Source organism: Antechinus flavipes, chromosome 1, assembly GCF_016432865.1.
Source record: "Antechinus flavipes isolate AdamAnt ecotype Samford, QLD, Australia chromosome 1, AdamAnt_v2, whole genome shotgun sequence".
In the NCBI taxonomy this organism is placed as follows: Eukaryota; Metazoa; Chordata; class Mammalia; order Dasyuromorphia; family Dasyuridae; genus Antechinus; species Antechinus flavipes.
In genome coordinates, this window is record NC_067398.1 from 564,042,130 (window position 1) to 564,068,480 (window position 26,351).

General features: G+C 39.4%; 2 protein-coding genes across 3 annotated transcripts in view; one reads left to right on the top strand and one right to left on the bottom strand.

The window, feature by feature from the left end:
- Positions 1-7,333, top strand: part of SLC22A23 (solute carrier family 22 member 23) — a 265,206-nt gene extending 257,873 nt beyond the window's left edge. The window contains exon 10 of the mRNA XM_051970757.1: positions 2,779-7,333. Within this exon, the coding sequence (XP_051826717.1) occupies positions 2,779-3,136 (358 nt within the window). The 3' untranslated portion in view covers positions 3,137-7,333. The remainder of the gene's footprint in view (positions 1-2,778) is intronic.
- A 2,484-nt stretch (positions 7,334-9,817) lies between these two features.
- PSMG4 (proteasome assembly chaperone 4) lies at positions 9,818-24,815 on the bottom strand. 2 transcript variants are annotated; one of them, XM_051970758.1, is made up of 3 exons: positions 24,586-24,805; positions 19,936-20,011; positions 9,818-10,018 (listed from the first exon to the last, which is right to left on the bottom strand). In XM_051970758.1, exons 1-3 carry the CDS (start codon positions 24,757-24,759, stop codon positions 9,897-9,899), a joined length of 372 nt encoding a protein of 123 aa, XP_051826718.1. In that variant the 5' UTR covers positions 24,760-24,805; the 3' UTR covers positions 9,818-9,896. The 2 variants fall into 2 exon arrangements, with proteins under 2 accessions (XP_051826718.1, XP_051826719.1); XM_051970759.1 differs by lacking the exon at positions 9,818-10,018 and adding an exon at positions 18,936-19,006 and having other exon boundaries at positions 24,586-24,815.
- Positions 24,816-26,351: the final 1,536 nt, after the last annotated feature.

A 26,351-nucleotide genomic window follows, 5' to 3' on the forward strand; every position in this document is an offset into this window, starting at 1 on the left:
AAAGAGATTTCAATTCAGGATAGTGATCAGACCGCAATATGTGCATATGTTTCAGGATTGTCTGTGTCCTATATGTTTCTGCAGATTAAAGCACATTTGGGCATTGTGTGCCTTAAGAAATGTGGAGTCAGTCACTCTGCTTACCCTTGCTAATCCACAGAGATTGAGTTTATTTCTCTTCTCTCCAAGAAGAGGCCTAAATTGTTATCAGAGGCAACTAGCTGGCATGGTGGATGGAGCTCTAAGTTTAGTTCAAATCAGGCTCAGAACTGTCAAGTTTGAGATCTTAACAAAAGGGTAAATTGAGGCAGATCTTCAAGTAAGATAACATTTATTAATGGGGAGAGGGGGGGCATGCTACCTGCCAATAAATAGGTCAATGGATTAACTCCTTTAATGCCAAAGACCCCAAACAAAGGAATAGTTCCCCTTTTATAGGTTTGGGGAAATAAGAAACAATGGAATTGACATCATGAGATGATTGAGAGCTACATGATTTTGTTACAGAGTAGAGGTCCAGGAAACAATATGACTGGTTAGAAGTTAGTCCAACTAACTTGGCTAGCAGCTTTTTCTCTCGTGAATGCAGGTACTTGAAAGTAACCCAGACTTTTGGACAATAAACCAGATATCCTTGAAGGATAACTTGGTGGAGTAAAGATATTGAGCCCAATTTCCTTTTTTTTCCCCACACAGATTCCCCAAAATTAGCAAAAATCCTTGAGGCAAAAAAGAGCTAGATTTTTTAAATTCAGCCATTTCAGGTTAGCTGAATTCCAAACTAAATTCAGAGACAAAAGAACCATGACTTAAACAGTTATGGAACAAAGGTAGTAACTTATAAATAAGAAAGTGATACAGGATCAATCTTAATCTTTTCAAGGTACTTAGTCACAGTGATTCTGGGCAAGATACCAAGTTCTGCCTGCCTCAGTTTCCTTGAAAAATGTACTTAACTTCCTGGATTGTTAAAAGGATAAAATGAGACACTAAGGTACTTTGCAAACTTTTAAAGCTCTAGATAAATGCTAGCTTTATTATTACTATGTGCCTGAGGGATGGTGATTATTTTCCCAGATATGGAGTATGTCACAGAGGAAGTAGCCATATCTATCAGAAGTAGTTATATGGCTATTTTAGTTGGGAGTGTTATTTATTGAATAGACCCATTGAATTACTCAGAACTTAATTAACTGGATGACCTTACCTGCCCAAGGAGGAAATACAGGATCTAGTTAGAGCTAGAAGAGAATCTTAGAGTTCATCACATTCCTCTTATTTTTCAGAGAAGGAAATTGAGGCCCAATAGAGATTAAATTACTTACTTAAGAGAACTACAAGTAGAAATAACATGGAATTTAGCCAGAAGGTTTGGGCTGGAGGTATACCTAGCTTTATAGTAGTGATAACTAACATTGATGTTGGACTTTAAGTTTTTTCAAAGCAATTTACATCCTCATTTGATTTTCCTAACTGTCCTATTAGATGGGTGTTGTTTTAAATCCCCATTTTAGAGATGAGAAAACTGAAATCTAAGGAAGTTGAGTAAGTGGGATTTTGTATTTCAGTCTTTTCTATTGCCATATCCAGCCAAGGTGATTTTTATTACAATGTCATTTGTTAAAAAAAAAAAATAGCTGAAAACAAAGTATCCTTTACATTTTGGTTTTTCCTTTTTAACTTTTGCACAAAGCCTTGCTTTATAAAAATTATCTCTGGGAGACAGACTTCTAAACACCAGCTCCTATATCCTATACGGGTTTCCTACTTTGTAGGCATACCTCATCCTATGGACTTTGGTCTATATTGTGTATGGGAAAGAGAGACAGAGGAGAGTAAATAAAAACTGGAGGAGTGTTTCCTATGTGACCGCTCCCTGTCTGCACATACTTAAACAACAGGAAATTCATGATAATTATTACAAATAAATGGTTTTCCTACTAATTCCCAATAATTTCCATCTTATACTTACAACTCAAAATAGTGCCTATGTTTTAATAATGGTTGCTCACACACACACCCCTTTGCATTGAACATCATCCAAATGGACAAAGGAACAAGGACAAAGAACATCACTTTGCCGGCCCACTTGAAGAAGTGTATCTTAACCTTCTAAAAATAATCTTTAATAATATAGGAGGCTCACTTCCCTCTTACTGTTATTACTGCCTGCTCTTCAGCCCCAGCTACCTCTCTACCCATCCAGGCTAGTAATGACAACTACTCCTTGTCCTTAGCCCCAAATCTGTGCCTGACCTTGTGTATTCTCCTTTGCTCCCCTCTCCCCATTTGCAAAATTCCTACAAAGATATATTTCACATTAAGACTTGTGTTTATTTGGTTTTTTCCTGTTATATTGTTTACCAGGCAGTAATAAAAATAGGGATAGTGTTTGGACTTGGGTTTTTATCAATAAAGGGAATTCCTAACTGAAGAAATTTCTTCTCCAGATGCAGGTTGGTCAATTTTCTGCAATTTATAATTTGAGTGTTGTCTAGAGCACTTAAACGGAGAATTTAGGAACAGCTAGAAGCCCAATGTCTCCAGACTGAAGAGTATATTAAGAGTCAGAGGAAGGGGAAGATTAGATTCTGAAGGGCTTTGGAACAGAGGATTATACTATTTGATCCTGTAGGCAATAGGGAGCCGCCTGTGCTGGGAAGTGGGGGCGGTGTTGATACGGGGGACCTACACTTTCAGAAGAACTCTAGGTCACCCCACAAGCTCTTGGTATGATGTAAAGAGCAGCCTCCTGCTGAAGCTTCTCCTCTCGTGCAGGTGTGGAGGCTTGGGCCTGGTCCTGGCGAGCGCGGGCTTCGGGATGCTGACGGCCCCAATCATCGAGCTGCACAACCAGAAGGGCTACTTCCTTCACCACATCATCTTTGCTTGCTGTACTCTCATCTGCATCATCTGCATCCTCCTCCTGCCGGAGAGTAGGAATCAGAACCTGCCGGAGAATATCCTTAATGGCGAACATTACACGCGGCAGCCCCTCCTGCCCCACAAGAAGGGAGAGCAACCCCTCCTGCTCACAAACTCAGAACTCAAGGATTACTCTGGCCTCCACGACGTGGTCGCCATGGGGGATGGGCTGCCAGAAAATGCCACGGCAAACGGGATGAAGTCCATGTAACTGGGCTGGCTTTGTCACTTCAGGAGGGGAGCCCTTTTGGGGTCAGATTTTCTTTTTGTCTGGCACAGGTTTACAGACCTGTAACAATGGCAGGTACGGCCAACTTGGAAAAAGGAAAGGTCAAATCTGCTGCTCAAGCCACTTAAATCACAGGAGACTTTCAATCGGTGTAAGGAAATTTCTGTTGACTGGAAAGCATCAGGATGATGTATTTAAGGGGAAAAACTGGCGGAAAGATCCCTTCAAAGACTTTCTTTTTCTGCCATTAAATGTTTGTATTTATTTTGGTCATTTTTACAAGAAGCACTTTATTCCCTTTTCCTCTCATTAATCACAAAGTAAAATGAACCTTCTCTTAAGGAGAGACACAGTCATTCCAAGGAAGTGACTTTTAGAAACAAAGCAAAAAATAATAATAATAATAATAATAATAATCCAAACCTGAAAGAGGCATCTTTTCTATAGAAGATGAACATACTACTACCCAGAAGAGCAAAAAGTGATTTCTTCCTGTTCCCAAACCCTAATGCCGCCTGTGGGTATAAGCAAATGACACTGTTATGAATTAAACTGTTGACTGCATTTTAGACAAGGGCGGGGAAGTAAAATTCATTAGGTATTAATGGTGTTGTGGTTTAAAACAAAAGAAGTGTCATTTTCTACATGTAAGGTAAGACCTTCCCATTTCATAATTAGATAAAGTAGTTTACTAATCCCAATAAAGCAGGTATGGTTCTTTCGTATTGAATAATGATGTTTGAAGCTCCTTTGCGGAAAATCCTAAGCATTTCATTCAAAGTGAAGGAAACCCACACAACCAATGACTGTGGATCCAGTTTTCTGATGCCAGGGATGCCTAATGAAGTGGATAAATCAAGAATAGGTGTGCTGAGGCAGGATATAGCATCAAAACCTGAGACTTATACTATCCCTACCCAAATGCCTTTCAGCTAAAATCTCCCTAGTCCATTAGCAGCATCAGCTGCAGACTCTACTTGAAAGAAGAATGGCTATTTTCTAATCAGCAAATGATACTGAAAATTGACACTGACAGTGATAGTAAATGAATGGAGGGAGGTGGTACAAAAAAAAAAAAAAAAACCTTACCAGGTATACATGTTTAGAGCACATACCCTCGAAGAAAGCACTTGCTTATATTTTACTATCACTCTTTAAATATTTATTGACGATTTTTCTGACATATGGGTTATCCTTCAGATCCTTTGCTTCTCCCAATTTTTTGTCCACTTCATTTGCTTATCAGGACACAAGCAAGGCAGGGAAGAGAGATTAACCTTAAATGAATCTGTTTTCTATCCAAACCTTTCCCCACCCCCCAAAAAAAGAGAAAGAAATCAGAGAAGACAGAAAAAGGAAGTTGTACAAAACAACAAAAACAAAATACTTTTAAATAAAATTAATGCTGGATTTTAATTCTGTTCCTTCCCAAAAAAAAAAATCTCATGGGTAGCTTTAACTATTGTATAAATGTGGAGGCCATTTTGCACCTTCCCAAATTCATCCACAGATTCTTGGCCTTCTGTCATTAGAGGCTATCCTCAGAACAGGGATAGACATGGCAGTCTTGAGGGATTGTTTCCTCCATACGTTATGGTTAGCTACTAAAATCTCGTACCCTATTTTAACACACTAAAAAAGGAACTTTGGGGGAACTCAGATGTGGTGCCCCTTTCTAGTAATAGCAAAGCAATTAACCTACTGACCCCATTTCCACACAGTTCCACAGATGCCTAACTACTGACAACCTTTGGCTCTTACTTGGTCAAGCTTAGAAAAGGATCAAGCTAGAGTTTTGGAGTTTTTCTCCTGAGCAAGAAGTTTTTTTCTGTCCTAGTCGACGCCCTGTGTTATGTATGTCTTTGTCCTGGGGCAAAGTTAGATCTTCCAGCGGTCTCAAGTGTCAGGCTGGGTACCATGTATTAGGCAGTCACCTATCTGCCACCTGTTATGTAGCTCGATGTTGAAGAGCCCAAAAAGGGGTTAATCTGTGTTCTGTTTCCCCATGCTAGCTCCTTACCTCATCTATGTGCCTGCTATCTCCACCGGGCCTGGTCCTCCAGTGGCTGGCACAATGTTGTAGCAAGAGGTGGCAGCTGAGCGAGCTGTTCCTCAGTGCCAGTGGCGTGGAGGATGTGAACCGAGATTACTGGAGGGAAGGCAAACCAAAGTGGGGGTGTTTTCTAAAAGAAGCCTCCTGCTGCCGTGGAGAACAAGGATACACCTCTGGGTTCTAACAGACTGGAGCAGATGAAGACGGACTTTAAAAGCAACCCAGTAATAAACAATCAACGGGGAAGCAGGCTGTGGTGACCCAGCTGGCTTCAATTCAGCTACCAATGCATTGTGTGACTGTTCTTACCCTCTGTAGTTGCTCGTATGACTTAAAGTTGGATCTCCTTTGTTCCATGTTGCAATTTTTCAGTCTGCATTCACCTTGAAAAAGGCCTTTCTTTAGATGTGTGCAGTCTTCACGTGCCAAACTTGTGAAATACCTTTTGCCTTTTATAGAGTACTTGCGACTAATCACATGGCAACAAAATCCATGTAAGTATATGAAAAATACAGACGTGGCCTTGAAGCGAGAGCATCAGACACGTGAGGGGAAGGGCGGTCAGCAAGGGCTCTTTGGACCACAGACTGGACACCTGGGCACCTATTCACGTGTGCACAAATGCACACACGTACACACATGGAGCTGGTACATCTTGCAATCCATTTACTGTAACAGCTTTTTAGTTCATGATATCTGTGAGCATTCTTGAAGCTGCAGTCTGAACCCCACAGATTTTTTCAGATAACACGTATTAAAGCTGTTCATGCTTGGAGTGCTTTATAGAGTCCCTCATGCTTCAGGGTCTCTACTTCTTAACTCAGAAAAAGAATAACAGACAACATCTAAGAATAGGGCCAATGAACAGAAGGAAAAAAAAACACACTAGATAGAACATATCAAAAATAGGATGGATTAATGACATGAAATTTAAAATGACAGGAGTTTTTTAAAAGTCCTGGTTCTTAATTAGAAACCAGGGGATGAGGGAGAAGGAAGGGGAAAGGAGGGATTTTTGCTTTACTTTTTTGCCCAGTTTGTTTGACTCTAATGGAATTATCTTGCTAAGAACCTCTCAGCAGGATGCCCTTCTGTCTGATTCTGTTGGCACATCCCTCTCAGTACTCACCTAGGGTAAAGCGCCAGGCTTTAACTCCTCCTTTATTGGCACCGTCTGCTGCGGGAAGTTCTCGGTGCCCGCCGAACATTTTTTACTGAATGTAGTCAAATCAGAAGAACTCTCTGGAGAGAGCCCAGGAAAGTAAGGTTCCAAGTGAGGCAGCAGGGATGGGGAAAGGGCATCCGGCCCCTGGATCCATCTGCCCTGCTCTGTACAGATGGGTGCTCTGGCAGCTACTTAATGACTTGTCTGTCAAACTTGAAAACTACTCAATCCTGTTTCCTTCATGGTTGACACAGAGGAAACGCTTTTCTCAGGCGACTTGCTGCTTCCAGTCAGCCTCCTCTTCCCCTTTCCCATAGAAAGCATTCAAAGATGTCCTTGCCAGCTGTACATGTACCCCCATTGCATTCTGAAACCTCATCAGTTAGATTTCCAGCCACCAGGGGGCTCCGTCTCATCTCCTCTGTCTCCCTCGCTGTACGCACAAACGCATTTCATCCCCGTCCTCCCCATCCCCGTCCTCCCCGCCCCCACCCCCACGTTCTCAAGGATGCTTTGTGCCATCGAGCACCATGGTCAGCTCTTTTCTAAGAGGCTGGTTGGCCAATGACATACTGGCCACTGGAAAGGGGACGGAGTGGTTGGGTTATTGGGTCGCCGAGCAGGAAATAGCTAATGCTACAAAAAAGGAAGTATCCCCCTAAATCCTGATACTTCCGGAGCCAAACTGAAGTCACAGAACTGGAAGTGCCACAAAATGGACTCTGAATGTCACATCCTCTGTAGCCTCTGGATGGCATCCCGCACTTCAACTGCTATTGTTGGTCGTTTCTGTTTCTGTTTTTAGACAAAAACCTCATTTTAATGTAGTGTATACAATGTTTTGGGAAAGGAATACAGTGTAATGTCTAGTGGATAAGCTTTCCTTCCTTCCTTCCCTTCTCTCCCTCGTCCTTCCCTGGCCCCCAATCCCTCCATTTCTGACGAGGCTCTAATTAAAGAATTGTTACTGTACGTTTTGATCATGATTAGTCTGGTGGTGCTTATCCATAGCACAAGCTTAAATCAAGTACTGAAACTGTCTTACAAGCTAAGTGTCTGCATGATGTTACATCTGTTGTACCTACTGAGAAATTTGTATGTGAATGTACAGAAATAAAAACAAAAAAAAAAGTTGCCCCATTACCAGAACTCTTACGGAACGTCTTTCTTGGCTCCTACCTAATGTGATCAGATGTGGGACGCTGCTATGACAAATTTAACAAATGTGTTCTGTTTTTATTAGTTATAATCTCTACTTTAGGCCAAGTGGAAGAAAAGGTGCCAATTTCCATTGGCAGAGGATGGCTGCACCTTCACTGAGTCCATGGGGTAAAGGTTGACTTATAGTATCCAAAAGGTATTTCAAGGCCCGCTGCGTTTGGGGTTTCAAAATTCCTAACATGTAAGAAAGACTTCAAGAATAGACTCCATGTCTGTCCATCATGTAAGGATCAGTCAAGTAATTCTGGATAGAGAAATGGACAACAGGTAAATTGCCTTTTGCCATAGAAATTTGTGATAGATGGTCTTCACCATCTACTTGCAACTGTGTTTGGGGTCTCAAAATTTGTATCATGTTAGAAAGGCTTCAAGACTAGACTCCACGTGTGTCCGTCATATAAGGATCAGCCCAAATAATTCTGAATAGAGAAATGGACAATAGGCTGTTTTCTTTTGTCAGAAATTTATGAAGACCATTTACTTGCAACTGTGTAACCAACCGATTTCCCAAGTCTTAGTTTCATCAGCATTTTTAAAAATTCTTTAATAACTTAGGTTCATTCCCATTTTATATCCATCATCAAAGTGGGGTTTCTCATTGCAGTACTGGAGGGACTATCTACATATTAATGAAATAATGGGTTTTTTAATTAAATAAATTAAAAATGTCAATAACCCTCAGTCCTTATTCCAGTCCTAAGAAGGGTCCTGGTGTTTACTGCTATTCTTCAAGAGGAATTAGCAAGCACTGTCATTTACATCTGACAACAATTAACTCCAGTTCAATGCTGTACTCAGATCACAAACCAAATTGTCTTTCTATCTGCTAACAATTTAACAATGAAAGTTTAGTAATGTCTGGTTGAAGAGGTTATGGTTGTGTTGTGGTCACCCAAGGCACATCCCAATCTCTTTAAATCTAAGATCACTACAGAATTAAAGGAATAAGTAAGAATACAGGGATGTAACAGAAATGCCTCAGAAGTGGCCCCAAACTCATTCTTAGGATGTAGGCCAATTTTTTTAATCTAGAAAATAACCTTTAAAAAGTGTGTGTGTGTGTGTGTGTGTGTGTGTGTGTGTGTGTGTGAAAAAAACAACTATTCTCCAGGACTAAAGAAATACCCTAACTTCCTTTCCAGGCTGTAAACATCTCAGCTTAAACTGGGGCATGTGGAATTGGAATCTTTGTTCAGGGTTACAGCACATCTGAGATGCATGTTATTAGAATTGAAACTTCTCATGAGAACCCAGGCCTAAATCAATCTACCAAAGCACATTTCCTTCCCATAGACCCCATCAACTGGTCCATTTCCTAACAGCTTAATATATTATTATTATCAATATATGAAATGTCTTCCAAGGCACTAAACATAACATGTGAAGGTGTAGAAGACAGTTGTGGAATCCAGAATTCTATGCCTGACACATAACAATGACATATACAGGCAATTCACTTCATATCTCTGCTTCAGGCAACTCTCTAAGCAGAATTATGTTTGTATTGCTAGCTCTGCCTCAATTGAGGGAGACTCTAGTTTTCCACTGGTTTTCAATAAAATAAATCAATAAAATCAGAAGCAAACATTAAAAAAAAAAAAAAGTATCCCTCAAAACTCAAAGAGCTAATTTCAACACACAACGGATATAAGAAAAGGAAGTCAAACTAAAGGCACACGAATTATATTATCTGCACAGGAGATGGGCTGCCTGAAAATTTTAAAAGACTTGGTAGATCTATACATGAAAAGCTGAATACACCACTAATCAGAAATTAAAAATTCAAAGATTGAAGAAGAAAAGTTGAAGAAAGAAGTGAAAAAAGAAGTTAGAGGAAGTGATGAAAGAGATGAAAATGGGGAAACAAGCCATTTTGATCATAAATGTAAAAATTTTTTAAATAGATAAAGGAAATTGTAGTTTCGTCCCATCCAACTCTTCGTGACCCCCATCTGGGGTTTTCTTGGCAGAGATACTGGAGTGATTTGTCATTTCTTTCTCTAGTTCATTTTACAGATGAGGTAACTGAGGCAAGCATGGTTAAGTGACTTGCTCAAGTCACATAGGTAATAAGTGTCTGGGCCCAAATTTGAACTCATGAAGATGAGTCTTCTTGACTTCAGGCTGGCACTCCATCAACTGAGCTCCCCCAGCTGCCCAAGGGAATGATTATAAGGTTAATTTAAATAAGCAAAACTCAAACACACTGACTCCATGTGAGACATACTATGAAATAAGCTCAGTTTATTCTGTTTAATGTACATAAATTACAAATCACCAAATGCTACCATGCTCCTTTCAGGCTAAAACTTTTCCGGGAAAGCCTCCATTTCTTCCTTGATCCTGTTTTCTATGAGCAGTGTGAAGTTGCTGTCTGTATTTTGAAGATTGTAGCTGACAAACACCTGTTTTTTAGTCTTCCTGGCTAAAAGGAAAGAACACAGTGTCACACCCAGGAATGAAAAATCAAGCTCTCCAGGTGTCATGTCAATCTGAAATGGGGGGAACCTTTGGCACCAGAAGGGAGAGAAGAGGAGCATAAAGAAAGGGAGAGGAGCAGAAGAGAGCGAGGATAGGAAGGGGGAGGTGAGGAAAGGATAAAGAGAGGGGAGTAGAGGGAAAAGCAGAGGAGGGAAAGGGAGTGGGAGGGGAGAAGGAAGGAGAAGAAGCATAAGGGGAGGAAGAAGAGGGAGCAGAAGGGAAGAAATGAGAAAGGGAGAAAGTAGTAGAGAAGGAGAGGGAAAGATAGGGAGCAGAAGGGAAGAAAGAAGAGGGGGAGGAAGTAGCAGGGAAGGAGAGGGAGAGAGAGAGGGAACACAAGGGAAGGAAGGGGAAGGGAAGAAGAGAGAAGAGGAATAAAGAGGAAGGGAAAGGAGGGGAGCAGAAGGGAGGGTAGGGAAGAAGGGAGGAGAGGAGAGAAGAGGGTAGGAGCAGAAGAGCTGGTTTGAATATTATGACCTTTCTACAGACAACAGGGCAGCAGCACCTGCATAAACACCAGAAGGCTTCAGGCCCTTTCTCAGGATCCAGTTGAAAAAGGCTGAGTCTGGTTCAGTCAAATATCATACCTAGTACAGGACTCCAAGATCCAAGGCCTGAAAGAGTTCAGAGTGACCAAGTCGCCTGGTTATGGGCCTAGCAAATTTAACTATGGCATAGGACTTCATTAAATCAGACACCCCCAATGACCTAAACCACTGGCTAATCCCCAATTCTAAGGGCTTTCACATAATGTCAAGATATTAGAAGACACCTTGTTTTCCAAAGTTTTCCAAAACTAAGGTCCAGCAAGCAAGCTGTGCCCCAGCTTGACATAACAACAATCTTTTTCACTCATCATCTGGCAAAATCCCCCACAATTACTGTGTTGCTCTGACTAATACTAGGTATTCCCTGAGCTGGGACAAATTCGGATCATGAAGCCTATGGCTATTACCCATCCCTGTCAAGGCTGCAGGTCGTGTTGTAGCCATTAGTAAAAGTACCAAGCTTTAGTCCCGCTAACCCGAGGTCCCCCTCACTGGGGCCAGGGCCCAGGCACATCAGTATAACCAGTCAGCCCACTTCCCTCACTTTGAAATTAAACTTGTTGATTTCTGACTCTCCGTTCAGCTTGGAAAACCACAAGTTAGAGTTTAGTCCAGTCTGGTTGACAATTCTTACTTAAATTAATTTGGGTGCCTTTCCTCTATTAATTATTTCCTGTTTATCCCATACATAGTACATATTAGTTGGCCTCTTTTCCCCCAGTAAGAATATAAGCTCTTGAAGGCAAGAATTATCTCCTGCCTTTCTTTGAATCCCCACAGTCCCTGGTACATAGAAGGTGCTTACCCCCGCTCCCTTTTTAACTTTATTTTCTCTCCCTTTTTAAACTATTTTACTTGAGGGTTTTTATTTTCATTAGAGTGGGAAATCTATGTTTTCATTCACAACATGACTGTTATGAAAATATTTTACATAACTAACTTCACGTGTAGGTTCTTAATTGTGGGTGGGGATAAGGGAGAGAATCTAGAACTCAAACATTTTAAAAATAAATGCAAAAAAAGTGTTTTAAATGTAACTGGGGCAAAAAAAAATAAATAGGTAAATCAAATACATAGAAGATGCTTCATAGTTACTGACTCACTGAGCTCCTTAAGAGCAGGGGCTGTCTTTGTCTTTCTTAGCACAGTACCATGTACACAGTAAGCATTTAATAATGCTTACTAACCAAAAGAATATTGGAAATAAATTGTCCTTTAGTCTGGCATGCCTCTGTTTTTAAAGGGGGTGGGGGTGGGGGGGTGCAGCAGTCCCTCTCTTGACCACCAGAAATAGGAGGCACTCACAAGCATAATGCCCTCTGGGTGGCAGCAGTAACCTGACCAAAAATATATCCAGCCTGGACACTGAAATAACACTCAGGAATCTCATGTATGTGAGCACCCAGCCAGTCCATGCAGGAGCCTCCTGGAAGCAGGCGGAGAACCCAGAGGACCTTGTAATGCTACTGCCTGCCAGGGAACCTTGGACAAGAAAAAATACATATGGAAAGAAAACATGATGAAAACATCCTCTACTTTAGATGGGGCCTGGAAGGAATTCAATTCCAATAAATTTAATACATATTTATTAATCCTCTACTATGGTATCAAATGCTGTGCTGGGTAATGCTTTAAAAAGGAGAGAGGGAGAGAAAAAGAGAATATAGCTTCCACAATACCTCCTAATTAATGCACAGTTCTGAATATGGAAGTCTCCTGTTAATTTTCCTTTCTCAAATCACTTTCAGTAAATCCCTGTTGTCTAATGTACCATATTACAACCTCTTTAGACTGACTTCAACTTAAGACCTTTCAAAACCTTATTTCCTACCACTCTCTTTCATATATTCAGAACGATTAACTCTGAGGTTCTAACTCAGGCTCACTAGGATGGTAAAACTGATTAAAAAGAAAAATGAGAAATAATGGACAAGATGCAGAGAAATACACACATTAATAAGTTACTGATGGTGCTATGAATTGGTCAAGCCATTTTGAAAAGCAATTTGGAACTATGCTCCCCAAAATTATTAAACTGTACATTCCTTTGGATTCTTTTGATACCATTACTAGGGCAAAGAGAAGGGAAAAGAAAGGAAGGAAAGAAAAGCTAAAGGTAAAGGATCCATCCATATAAAAATATTTATAGCAGCTCTCTTTTTAGATTAAAAAATTGAAAACTAATGAGGTGCTCGTCATTGGGGTAATGGATGGCATATAAATGTAATGGAATAATGTTATATCAGAAAAAAAGTGATGCAATTGACATTTTCAGAGAAACTTGGGAAAGACTGATGCAGAATGAAGTGAGCAGAATCAAAAAATGTAAAGACAACTTTGAAAGACGTAAGAATTCAATGCAAAGACTAACTGGGCCTGATAATGAAGACTGTTCCCTACCTGCTGATGAAGAAATAAGGATCTCAATAGTAAGAGCAGACACACATTTTGAAGCACGACCAATATGGGAATGTTCCTTATATGACTAAACTATGCATATTTTGTAATAAGGATTTTTTTTCCTTTGGTGAGGAGGGAAAGAAGGGGAAGAGGAGAAAAAATGTTTTTCATTTAAAAAAAAGGTAAAATTTGATGAATTTTGAACCTATTCCCTAACTGTATACTGTCCTTTCTCTCTGTGTGCCTGCATACAAAGTGCATACTCATCTCCTCCCTATGCCTGGAATATACTTATTCCCTCCACAATTCTTTCTCTGAAGTTCTCCTCCTTAAAGTTTCATCCTTACTGATGCCCAAAGATTTAAATCACCTGGACAACCTAAAGTTAGCTAATTTCAAGCACTTATTGGAAGTACTGCAGAGGGGATTCTTGGCCAAAATGAATTGCTACTTTCACAATGCAATTTCTCAGATAATCTAAATTAGATTATGAAAAACTAGGATAATAAATAAAGATAGGGAATATCAGGAGTCAGGGGGTAATTCACATTTTCTTCTATTATACTCCCTAAGATAAATAGATGTCACTGTCACCTACCCCTCCACTCAATAAATTTCAGTGGCTTCTTACTTTACTTCCAGAATCAAATATAAAACCATCTGCTTGGACTTCAAGACCTTCCCAATTTGACCTGTGCCATCTTACTAGTATTCTTATACCTCATACTTCAACATGTCAGCAGCAACCCAGTGACATTGGCCTCTTGGCTATTCCTGAAACAAGATACTCACCTCTCAACATTTTCACTAATTGTCTGCCATGCATGGAAAGTCCTTCTTCCTCATCAACAGGTCCTACCTTCCTTCCAGTCCCAGCTGAAATCCCACTTTCTATAGGAAGCCGTTCCCAATTTCTCTTAATTCCAGCACATTCCTGCTGATCAATTCCGATTATCCTATATATAGTTAGTTCGTACATAGCTCTTTGTTATCTCCCCCTAGGAGATTCCTTTTGCCTTTCTTTGTAACCCCAGTGCCTGGCAAAATGACCAGCATAAGGTGCTTAATAAATTATTACAGACAACTATCAATACTAATATCAGTTTCCCCTCACTCTTCTCACAATCTCACCTATTTTGTAAGGAAAGAACATTCTACCTGCTTGGTATTAAACACAAAACCCTATTTTGTTTTCTTTCTCCTTTTTTTTTCCTTTTTGATCTGATTTTTCTTATGCAGCACGATAGTTGTGTAGGTGTGTATAAAAGAACTGCACATATTTAACATGTTATCAGATTGCTTGCCTCTATGGGAGGGATGGAAGGAAAAAAAAGAGAAAAAATTGGGGGTTCAGGGTTGGAGGGGTGAATGTTGAGGGTTGTCTATGCATTGTATTTTGAAAATAAAAAGCTTTAAAATTAAAAAAAAAGTCCTGCCTTCTAGCCCTAAAAAACTGACCTTAACCTGATGTTATTTTTGTTTTTCAGTCATGTCCAACTCTTCATGAGTTGAGTTTTCTTGCTAAATATACTGAAATGGTTTGCAATTTCCTTCTCCAGCTCGTTTTACAAATGACAAAACTGAGGCAAACAAGGTTAAATAATTTGCCTTGATCACTCAGCTGGGAAGTGTTTGGGGCTGGATTTGAACTCAGAGATATGAATTCCCCTGACTCCAGGCTCTGCACTCACTGTACCACCCAGAGCTTTCTGTAGATGATTCAAACACCTTCTTTTCCATTCAGATATTGGTCTGATGGCAGTGTGGCTGTCCTAGGTTCTAAACTGCTATTCCTGAGAGGCCAGGTTTATACAGTCAGAGCTTTGTACAGTGTCAGTCAATGCCAACTAGTGAGCTAATAAGGGGAAAATGATGGAAAATGCTTATTAGAACTAAAAGGAAACAGCCCCTGACTCACTAACGAGACAAGTCAGCACATCTATCTGCCCACTGGCCAATGTCCAGTGCTGGAAGGATTACCTAATGCATTCCGTGCCTGAACAAGAATCCATACAATATCCCCAAGGACTCGTCCAGTTTCAGCCTTTGCAGCTTAGTTCCTCAATCACCTCAGTTTTATAACTCTCCTCAACTTACTATGTTGTGCAGACAAATGGGAAGCAAAGGGAAGAAGGGAAATCTGTGGTCAAATAATCCCATGTTTGCACACATGTATATGATGAGCTTCAGGAAAATTCATCACAGAATGGGAATGTCAAAAAAAGAAAGGAGTTTTTTTACTTCAAGTGTCTTTCACCCAATTCAAGAATGAAAGCTCAATTTCTATATTTTGCCTGTCACTAATAGTTTCACAAAAACAGTTTGGAGAAAATCATCTCATCTATACTAATAATGTATTTTAAACTATAAGAGGAAGAATAAACATGGCTAAGAGAGAAATGAATCCCACAATAGTGAAGGTCTTCTTGAATACATTTAGGGGAACAAAGCTGACTTTTGTGTTTTCCTATTCCTGTCTAGACCAGAATGCCTCCTTGCACACAGTAGGTGCTTGCTGGATGTCCAGTGAATTCAAATGAATTGCTAAGGAGAGATTAAATGTACAACTCTTGGCAATCCTGGCCCAGAATCTTGACACTTTGAGGTAGAGGAAAGTCCTTCTCTAGTTTTTGGTTTTTTTTTGTTTTTGTTTTTTTTTTTTTTAAACAGATGAAGATGTTGAGGTTAAAAGGGTTAAGTGACTTGCACAGGCTTACAGGTAGTTAGTATCTGGGACCAGATTCTAGTTTTATTAAAAACTATCATTCACTTATTATACAGCAGGCACTGTGTTAAATGCTAGGAAGACACATACAAGAGAAATGGTCCCTGTGCTTAGGGCAATTATAGTCTACTTCCAAACCACAGCTAGAGATCAATGTGTGATCATACATCAGGCAGAATGGGAGCATAGCCTGAAGACTAGATCCAGGCCAATTTTCTGATTTTCAAAAAGTGGAATAACTTGGTTTCTGGAAGTGAGAGATCAGGAAATTGGATAAAAGTCCCCAGAGGCTTCTGAGAAGGGAATCTACTCTTCCTAACTCTTTCAATAAGATGCCACCAAAAAGAGGAAGGTATGTTTACTAAGGCAAAAAAAGCTGTTGGGGATTTCCAACAAAGTCCTAAAAACAATTACTATAGAAACAATCATGGGGATTTCAAATACAAAGTGGTCATCACTGGATGGCCATTGGTCAAGTCAAGCCAAACTAACTTACATTTCCTGAACAGAGTTCTCACACTGGCAGATCAGGGAAATAACAATGACAGAATAAATTTTAATTTCAGCAAGGCATTTGACAATGTCTCTTGCAATATATTCTTATGCAGCAGTTATAAGCTATATATTAGTACAATTACAGAGATCTAGAACTAGTAATTCTACTTAATTCCCTCCTCCCCGCAAATTCATGAATTAACAGAAGAATATCAACCTAGAGATAGGTCTCCAGTGGCCCTATTCTCTTTAAAAGTTTTATTAATCACTTAGGTACTTATTACTTTGTCTATAGTCAAGCCTTCAGTCTTAGTTTTCTCATTTGTAAAATGAGGATAATGATGTCTAATACACAGGATGGCAGAATAAAAATCCATAAAGATCTCTAACCAGCTAGAAGGAGGGCTCAAGCATAATGAGATGAAATGTAATAAGGACAAATGTAAAGTTCTATACTTTTATGCAAAAAAAAAAAAATTAAGCATAAGTACAAGATGAGTCACAAAGGCAGTTGTTGAGATACTTTAATCACATCTGATTCTCTGTGATCCCATTTGGGGTTTTTTTGGGCAAAGATACTAAAGTGGTTTGCCATTTCTTTCTCCACTCATTTTATAGAAGACAAAACTGAGGCAAACAGGGTTAAATGACTCAGGAAGCTAGTAAGTATCTGAGGCCGGATTTCAACTAGAAAGATGGATTTTCTTGACTCCAAGCCTAGAGCTCTATCCACTAGGCCATGAAATTGGTAGGTACCATACTCCATGAGGTTCATAATAGTTATTCTAGTATTCTAGACGCATTAAATAAAGTTTGAAAATACTTTCTTTAAATTTTTTGTTCTTAGGCTATTCAATAAAATAACCAATTCTTTTTTTTTTTTTTTAATTAAAGGCTTCAAGAAATTAAGATTACCTTTACTGTGCTTTAAACCCATCATCTCCTTTGTTTCTCCTCTACAACAGCCTTGCCTTCCCCATTATCTAAACCAGGGTCTCTTTCAATTCAAACATTTATTAAGCACCTATAGATATAAAAGAAAAGTCTCTGTCCTCCATTTTGCCTTCCCCAGCAACTACGCTTTTCTAGACATCTTCTCCAACACTAAATGTGTACTGTACATCTCTTGACCTGGGAACTATCAAATCAATAATGGTAGTGTTTCTGCAAAAGGCAAGTCAACTGATTAGCCCATTGCTCCACCTATCATTGTGACTTCCCAGAGCAAAATACCCTGCTCTGACCACTCTTCCCCATATGGATTATCATGCTAGAGTAGACTATAATTGCTCTAAGCACAGGGACCATTTCTCTTGAAATGTGTCTCCCTACCATTTAACACAGTGCCTAGGCAAGTCACTTAACCCTTTTTACCCAAATATCTTCGTCTGTTTAAAAAAAAAGAGAGAGAGCTAAAGAAGGAAATGGCAAACCATTTGCCCCAAAAATAACCCCAAAAGGGATCACAAAGAGTCAGACAGAACTGAACTGAATGAATAACAAAACAAATATAGATTGCACTAATTCAGAATTTGCAATAATTCATGGGCAATAAGAATCCTAGACACATTCAAGTTTGAAAGTACTTCCTTTAAATTTTTTGGTCTCAAGCTAATCAATAAAATGCCAATTCCTTTTTTTAGACCTAAAGGCCTCAAGAAATGAAGACTACTTTTATTGTGCTTTAAACCTATCCTCTCCCTGTTTCTCCTCTAGACTAGCCTTGCTTTCCTCATTATCTAAACCAGGGTCTCTTTCAATTGAAACATTTATTAAGCACCTATAAATATGAAAAGTTTCTGCCATCCATTTTGGTCCTGCCTGAATTACCAAAATATCTGATGGAAATAATTCAATTCTTTGTCTAATTGTCTGCTATAGTTTGAATTATATAAGCCAAGCCACTGTGGACCTTCTAAGGTCATTTTTACAACAGAAAGGGTCAAAGAAAATTAGTTCTTCATTCTCACAAGTGTGTCAACTATCCATAATACCCTTAGAACCCTGTAAAAATGGTCTAAGGCAGAGGTGTCAAACACCCCACCCCACCCCACCCCACAGTCCCCACATACAACCTATAGTATTAGCAACTGCTCCTTGAACTAGATTAAAATATAATTGGACAAGTTAACAAAATAAATAAAAATTCAATTAAAAAAATAAATGAGATTAATATACCATTTTCTAAATCAACATAAGCCCACAGGGATGAGTTTGGCACTCTGGCCTAAGGCTGGCGTCAATGTATATGGCATTCCTGGGGCCAATGGGTTGGGGAGAAGGAGAATGATGACCCAGACTTTAAACTTAGACATAACTTTGTTAGAAAAACAACTATTTCTTAAAATGATAATCAACTAATGATATTAAGATTTTTCCGTCCTATTTCCTTATTCAGAAATAAAGTCCTGTAGGATATTTGGTCAGTACTTTTAAAGGCCATTGCTGATATAGGAGATTTCCTTTGTTGTTGTTGTTGTTATTGGTGTATTTTATTTTTTTGAGAATAGCTTTTTATTTTCAAAATACATGCAATGATAAGTTTTCAATATTCACCCTTGTAAAACCTTGTATTCCAAATTTTTATCCCTTCCTTCCCCTAGATCCCCTAGTAATTCAATATAGGTTAAACATGTACAATTCTTCTAAACATATTTCCACATTTATCATGCTGGTAGGTAGAATTCTTAACTCACCATGTTCACTGCTCACTGACTTGATGGAAGAGAGATCCTCTGTACACACTGCCCAAGGTGGGAGTAATCTGGCACAAGATGAATCTCTTTGTTCAGGGGACTCCCTAATCCACCCCCTTATAACAACAGACCCACCTCTCCTTATAATATTCATTATTTGTGAACCATTCAAAGTTGATTCCCCAACTATCAGGAACATCCACTCTTCCAAGGATATATGTGTCAAGAGCCCTCCATGAGGGTTTTTTGGTTTATCAGAAAAAGCCAAATGATTTTTTTTTTGGTTAATTTATGCTCTAGCCATAATTTTTAAAAATGACTGCCTAAAAATTATATCTCTCAAATTTTTCATACATCACAATAGACTTTATTCACAAATCTTATGAATACAAAGAATTAAGAGTTAAGAGAACTTGATTCTAGTCTCACTTTGCACACCTAACTTTGTGACCCAGGCAGGTCATCTAACCCCTCCTGGCCTCAATTTCTAAGTAAGTAAGAACTGGATTGGATGGTCTCTAATATTTCAGAGTTCCATATTTTGAGAACCTCAGCCAGACTTTCAAGCTCTAAAGACACTGTATAACAAATCTGTCACCAATAAAATTGGCAGGCAACCAACACAACTGAGAAAATGCTGGCCTCGAGATAAAAGGGTATTTGTGCCAGGCAAGCCATTCCATGAGCATTATGGACAAAAATCTATATTTCCAGAGAGGTTATATCTGATAATTAATTATTACCTTAAAAGAAAATGTGCTCACAAAGAAAGGAGTTTCAGCATTCCTTTAAATAGCTAGCTCCCGTGTCTGTTTAAAATGAAGTTTTTCACAAAGTTTTACAAAAACGAATATTGAAAAGTATCTTTAAATGTACATAGAAAAAATAATATACTACAAAAGCATAAAAAAAATAAATAAAATGGGGGTATTAAGTGAACTTAAAATGCCTTTCTAGCATCAGATCTACCATGTAAAATGAGGTATTTCATACATACCTAGTCGCTGAGCAAGACAATTGGAGGTTGTGTCAGACGTATCTCCAAGAAGGGAAGTAGATACTGGAATGGAGTCCTGAGAACAAAACAAAGAATGAATTACTATGACTCGAGCCAAGAGTAAGACTCACACCTCTAATGCTTCTTTTGTCTTAGAGATGGTGTTAAAGCCCTACACATATTTTTGTTCAGTTGTTTCCAATCAAGTCTGACTCCTCATGACCCTACTTGAAATTTTCTTGGCAAAGATACTGAAGGGGTTGGCCATTTCCTTCTCCAGATCATTTTACAGATGAGGAGACTGAGGCAAACAGGATTAAATGGCTTGCCCAGCTAGGAAGTGTGTGAGGCTGGATTTTGAACTTATGAAAATGAATCTTCCTGACTCCAGGCCCAGCACTGCATCCACTGCACCACCTGGCTGCTCCTACATGCAAGAGGAGGTAAGGTCTGCACAGCCTTCAGATACCCTAATGTAGCACCTGCAAGCACTCAAGAGCACCAAGCGGCTGAAGGTGAAACCCAGATACTAGAACTTGCTATCAAATGCCCAACACAGCTGAAAGTCAACACTTCCCTTTGCCACTCTGCAGCAGATGTAACACTGGGTAATGAGAGGAAATCTAGGGTCGGAGCATGGACCACCATTTCGCAACCAGTAGTGGCATCCTGGGCCACCTTATCTCCTCAAATGTACCTGTAACAAACCAGCTGCCTATGTTTGGAAAAAGTCCCCCTTCCTTCCAATGACTCTCCTATGTTCTTCTACAGGGTTAAGGAAAATCCCATTGTTTTGGGTAAGGGCACTAGCTACCCACTGCACTATCAAAACAGTTTTCTGCACCTACTTGGCCAGAATTTGTTTCAGAGGAGAACTGTGAAATCTGAAGAAGTTAGTACTGTGCTAAAATACAGTAAATAAAGGTTTGTAATTAACTTTGAGTGAAAATAAGAATAAAATTCAGAAAAACATGGGAAAATGTGCATAGACTAATAAAAATGAAATGAAGCAGAAACAAGAGAACAGTATTACAAAGAGAATGCAGCAATGTCCATTAAAAGATCACTCTCAAAAATCAACTGCATTTTCTTTATAATAGTAAAAAGGCCAAGAGGCAGTAATAGAAAAGGAATTCTTATTCCAAAAAACTACAAAATGCATAAAATATCTGGGAATCGATCTATCAAAGAACATAAACTATTTTTATATAATCAATTATAAAGTGTTACTTAAAGAAATAAAAAACAATTTAAATATCTGGAGGAATATTCAGTTCTCATAGCTGAGTTGATTTATATTTTTAATGCAATAGCAATCAAATAAAATGATTACATTACAGAATTCAACAAAATACTAACAAAATTCATTTGGAGAAACAAAAGATCTAGAATATCGAGGGAAATGATGAAGAGCAGTACTACTAAAAGGGTTGAAATAACACTTCTAAAACTCAAACTATATTATAAAACAACAGTCACCAAGACCAATCAACATTGGTGAGAGGATAGATATAGGGAAAGAGAGAAGATGGGGGGGGAGGGGGAGGAGGGAGAGAGAGAGAGAGAGAGAGAGAGAGAGAGAGAGAGAGAGAAAGAGAGAGAGAGAGAGAGAGAGAGAGAAAGACAGAGAGAGAGAGAAAGAGGGAGGGAGAGAAAGACAAAGAGAGAGAGAGAGAGAGAGAGAGAGAGAGAGAGAGAAAGAGAGAGAGAGAGAGAGAGAGAGAGAGAGAGAGAGAGAGAGAAACAGACATGGAGGAAGGGAAGCAGGGAGAGAGAGGGAAGGGGGGGAGAGACAGACAGACAAACAGAAACAGATGGAGATGGAAAGATAGAGGCAGAGAGGTGGGAAGGTGGGAGAGATTGATGGTGTAGACTAGAAAAGGGAAAATAAACAATGAAACTCAATAACACCATTGTTTGATAAAGTAGAAAATAACCTACCTAGGAAAACCTCATTTGATAAAAACAGCTGGCAAATCTGACAGAAATTAGGCACAGACCAACTCTTTATACTATATTTCATACTACATTCTACAAGAATACATGACCTTATTATTAAAGACTATAACAATTTTTTCCAAATTGGGAGAGAAATCATATATGTCTCATAGCCATAGAGAGGAGATATATTCTTTTTTTTTAAGCTTTTTATTTTCAAAACATATGCATGGATAATTTTTGAATAGTGACTCTTGCAAAACCTTGTGTTCCAATTTTTCCTCTTTTCCCCACTCCCTCCCCTAGACAGCAAGTAATCAATCGAATATATGTTAAACATGGTAAAAATATATATTCAATAACTAAATAAGAGAGGCAATTACAAATGATAAACAATTTTGATTACCTGAAACTGAAAAATATTCAAAGAGGCAAGATTTTTGTACTCAAGATAAGAAAGAAAGCAATCAAATGGGGGCGGGGGGAGGGGGGAGAACCTTTGAATCAAATTTCTCTAAGAGCTTAGTGTGCAAGATATACATAAAGAGGGAGCGAAACTAATGACACAGGTACAGATGTAGATGCTACAGGTATATAGTTGATATTGACATAGATATAGATTAAGAAAAGACCAAAAGTCATTCCCCCAATTGATTAGTCAAAGGAAATGATCAGTTGCAAAGTATTCATAACCACATGAGAAAATGTTCCAAATCATCAAGAATAAGAGAAATGCAAAGCAAAACAACTGAAGCTTCACTTTACACAAGGCAAACAAGAGTGTTGCAGTGTTGAAGAAGGTGTAGGAAGGAAGCACTGAAAAGTACTAAAAAGCCAGCCACTGTGCTAGATGCTTTCCAAATATCTCATCTGGTCCTCATGTCAGTCTTAGGAAATAGATGCTATTATTATTCCCATTTTACAGTTGAGGAAGCTGAGGTAAACAGAAGTTAAAGGGCTTGTCCAGTGTCAGAGGCCTGGTTTGAACTCATGAAGATAAGTCTTCCTGACTGAAAAATAAGAAAGGCCTCCTGCAGAAAGTAGCCTTTGAGCTGATAGTGAAGAAACTACAAGTAGGCCAGTTTTCACTAAATGGAAGGCTACATATCAGGGAGCTAAGTGAAAGAAAACTGGAAATGGGGAAAGGATGGAGATAAGTAGATATATATCTCTATCGTTCCTCTACTTCTAGTTTCACATACACACATACACATATTTATATATACACATACCTATGTACATATATATCTGTATATATGTGTATGTGTGTGTGTTTACATATTTTAAAGAGGTAATTTAGTTCCTACCAAGAGGAATACTTAGAAGATGACTTGGTCACTTACTTAATACAGTTTATTTGTTTGGTTGTGTTTTTTTTGTTTGTTTTGTTTTTTACAAAAAAGGAAATATAATTTAGTAAATCTATACAATCGTTTCAAGCTCTAAATCTATGATCCCTCAATGAAACTTATGAAAAAGCAAAGCAAGCACAAGCTTGCTCTTTGTGTCAGACAAAAGGAATCCTTCGAACCCAATAACTGGGACCAAGTCAACTGGCAGCACCCGTGGAGATCCCTGACCATCAATCAAGGGATCTGAGGCACAGATTAAGAGAAGGGACTGAACTCATGGCTGATGTCCTCTTTTTCTTAATACAACAGAAACTAAGGCCATCTGCTAGGAGGGGAAAGTGCTGGAGGCTTGAGGAACTGGAGTCACATGGAATGGGATCCATCTGTAAAGAATAAAAGTTCTGCCAAAAGTCCAGTAGTGAAGGTTCAATGGAGATTAATGGAAATTATCAATTAGAAGGTCAAGACTGTAAAGAGAGGCAAGTAAGATTAAAACAGGATAGAGGGCCTGAGCAGGACGCAGGGAAAATAAAGTTTTAATAAGAGTAAGGCAAAGCATTAATACATTAATGAAGCAGTTCAGAAAACAAGAAAGACAAGCAAAATATGTGGAACAGATAACCACAAGAAAAATCAAAACCGAATGTTGTATAATTATAATGAAACTTAGCCCCAGGAAGTGATGGGAGAACATACCTGCCTCCCTCTGGCTAATTATGTATGCAGGACACTGCATATAGTGTCAAACTTGACTGATGTTGATTACTTTTGCCTTGCTGCTTTTTTTTTTATTCTTTATCATAAGATATGGTTTCCTTAGCAGAGAAGATATGTGAATTTTAATAGTAATATTGCATTTATAATGTATGTTATAAAATCTGTCCTCCCTGGGGAAGATTAGGGTCCCCCGCGTGGGCAATACATAGGTGCATAAGGTAAATCCTCTCTCTACCCGCCCTCCCCGCCCCACCTTGCATGCTTAGCGTTAGATTAATGTATCATACGGGATTAGGTGATCAGTCTCCTTTATCCCACCTTCATTTCTCTAGGGATGTCGGTGAAGGGCAGTAACGCAAAAAAGGAAGGAGGATTGGCGCTTTTTATTTGTTTCCGAAGGAAAATAAAAGGCGAGATTGCCCGGGAGCCCCTGCAGCCTCCGAGGAACGTGTTCGTTCCCCAGCTCCCCGCTGGGCCAATCCCCCTTCTCCTCCACCCGAGGAAATACAAGGTCCCTCCCGGGCAGCGCCGGCGCGCGCCCAGCGCCAGCAGGGGCTCGCTCCAGGGCCGCGTTCTCGCCCCGGGCCCGCGACTACGGCCAGCAGCTGCTCCCGGCCCCGGGTGCCCCGGCCCAGCCACTCACGTAACGGTTGCACATGGCCACGGCGAGGTTGCGCAGGTTGGGCGTCGCGCCCACCCACAGGAAGAGCGAATCTGTCAGCCGCATCACGTGGAAGTAGATGAGCTGCTCCCATAGTCTCACATTGAAGTTGTGCAGGGAGATGTCTCCGCTCGCGGGCGCCGGCGGCTCCTCCATGCCGCTCTGAGTTTCCCAGCGTCCCTGCGCCACCGGCTCCCCGGCCACCAATCCGGTTCTCCCTGGCCCCCGCTAGACCAAAGCAAGCGATGGCCGAAAGAGGGAGCGGGATTTCGCTTTCGGTTTCCACGGGAAGCGGGGGTGGATGGGAAAGGAAAGTGCTCATTGGGTGCAGTGACCGTTCCGGAGTTAGCTCGCTGCTGCTTTATTTTTCCTGCAGCTCAGAACTGCGTTAACAAACCGCCTGGGACCTTTCCTGTATTCCACTGGTTGCGGCTTTTATGCCTGTTGTGTATTTATTTGGATCTTTAAAGACCTTAATTTATTTATTGGTCTAGGATATCTATTTTTTTTTTAATTAAAGCTTTATTTTCAAAATATATGTAGAGATAATTTTTCAACATTGACCCTTGCAAAACCTTATGTTTCAAATTTCCTCCTCTCCCCCTCCTTTCCTAGATGGCAAGTAATCCAATACGTTAAATACATTAAAAAAAAAAAATACGTTAAATCCAATGTGTGTGTGTGTGTATTATATATATATATGTATATATATATAATATATGTTTATACAATTATCTTACTGCACAAGAAGAATCAGCTCAAAAAATTAAAAAAGAGAGAAAGAAAACAAAATGCAAGCAAACGACAACAAAAAAGTGAAAATACTAGATTGTGATCCACAGTCACTTCCCACAGTCCTCTGTCTGGGTGCAGGAGGCTCTCTTCGTCATTGAAACTGGCCTCAATCATCTCATTGTTGGAAAGAGCCGCGTCCATCAGAATTGATCACCGTATAATCTTGCAAACCCTTTATGTTTACACTTTGTTTTACTTGCAAATTTATTTACAAAATTCTTTATCACCTCATCTTATCCCTTCAGCCTAATAGCTAATGCCCAGGACCCAGAAACCAAAATCCTCAGCTTCTTTCAAAAGAAATAAAAATACCTTTTATTGCTTTCTCTTCTTTTTGCATCACATTTCTCCATACCACTCCTTCCAAAATGCACCCTCTTTTATGACAAAAGAAAAAGACAATAAACCCAAAACATCTAAACCGAGGATCCTGTCTATCCATATATATTTAGTCCTATTAGTGCTGCCTTTCTGTGAAGGGGAGATCATCTGTTGATGAACTTGGCTTTTCCTTTTTTTTAATTACTCAGGATTTTACTTCCTTTTAGTGACTTTTCATTTGTAGTCATTGGTTATATTATTCTTTTGATTCTGGATCAGCTCATCCACATCTTTTCATATTTCTCTGAATTCATCATATTTATAATTTTTTATTCCACAATGCCATTTCATCCACATACCATAATTTGGAGGAGGCAGTGTTTCAGCTATTTCCAAACAATAGCACTCACTTTATCTCCAGGTCTTTGTTACTACAAAGATTAAAATGACTATTGTGATATTTAGACCTTTTTTTTTTCTATCATCCTTCCTCTTCTACATATGGAAATGTGTCTGGTCAGCAGGGAACAGTCTGACGTCATACTTTTGATCTTGGGACAGTCACTGGTCCAAATGGCCTTGACCTCAACGTAAGTGGACCTTTTTTATACCTTTAGATGATCAAGAAGTCA

What these genes read in the sequence shown, in the direction of transcription:
- PSMG4 (XM_051970758.1), bottom strand. Translation starts at nt 24,759, where the DNA reads ATGGAGGAGCCGCCGGCGCCCGCGAGCGGAGACATCTCCCTGCACAAC. An exon ending in TGGCCATGTGCAACCGTTAC is followed by an intron (nt 20,012 to 24,585) that starts GTGAGTGGCTGG and finishes TTTTGTTCTCAG; the next exon opens with GACTCCATTCCAGTATCTAC. An exon ending in TTGTCTTGCTCAGCGACTAG is followed by an intron (nt 10,019 to 19,935) that starts GTATGTATGAAA and finishes CTTTCCTTTTAG; the next exon opens with CCAGGAAGACTAAAAAACAG.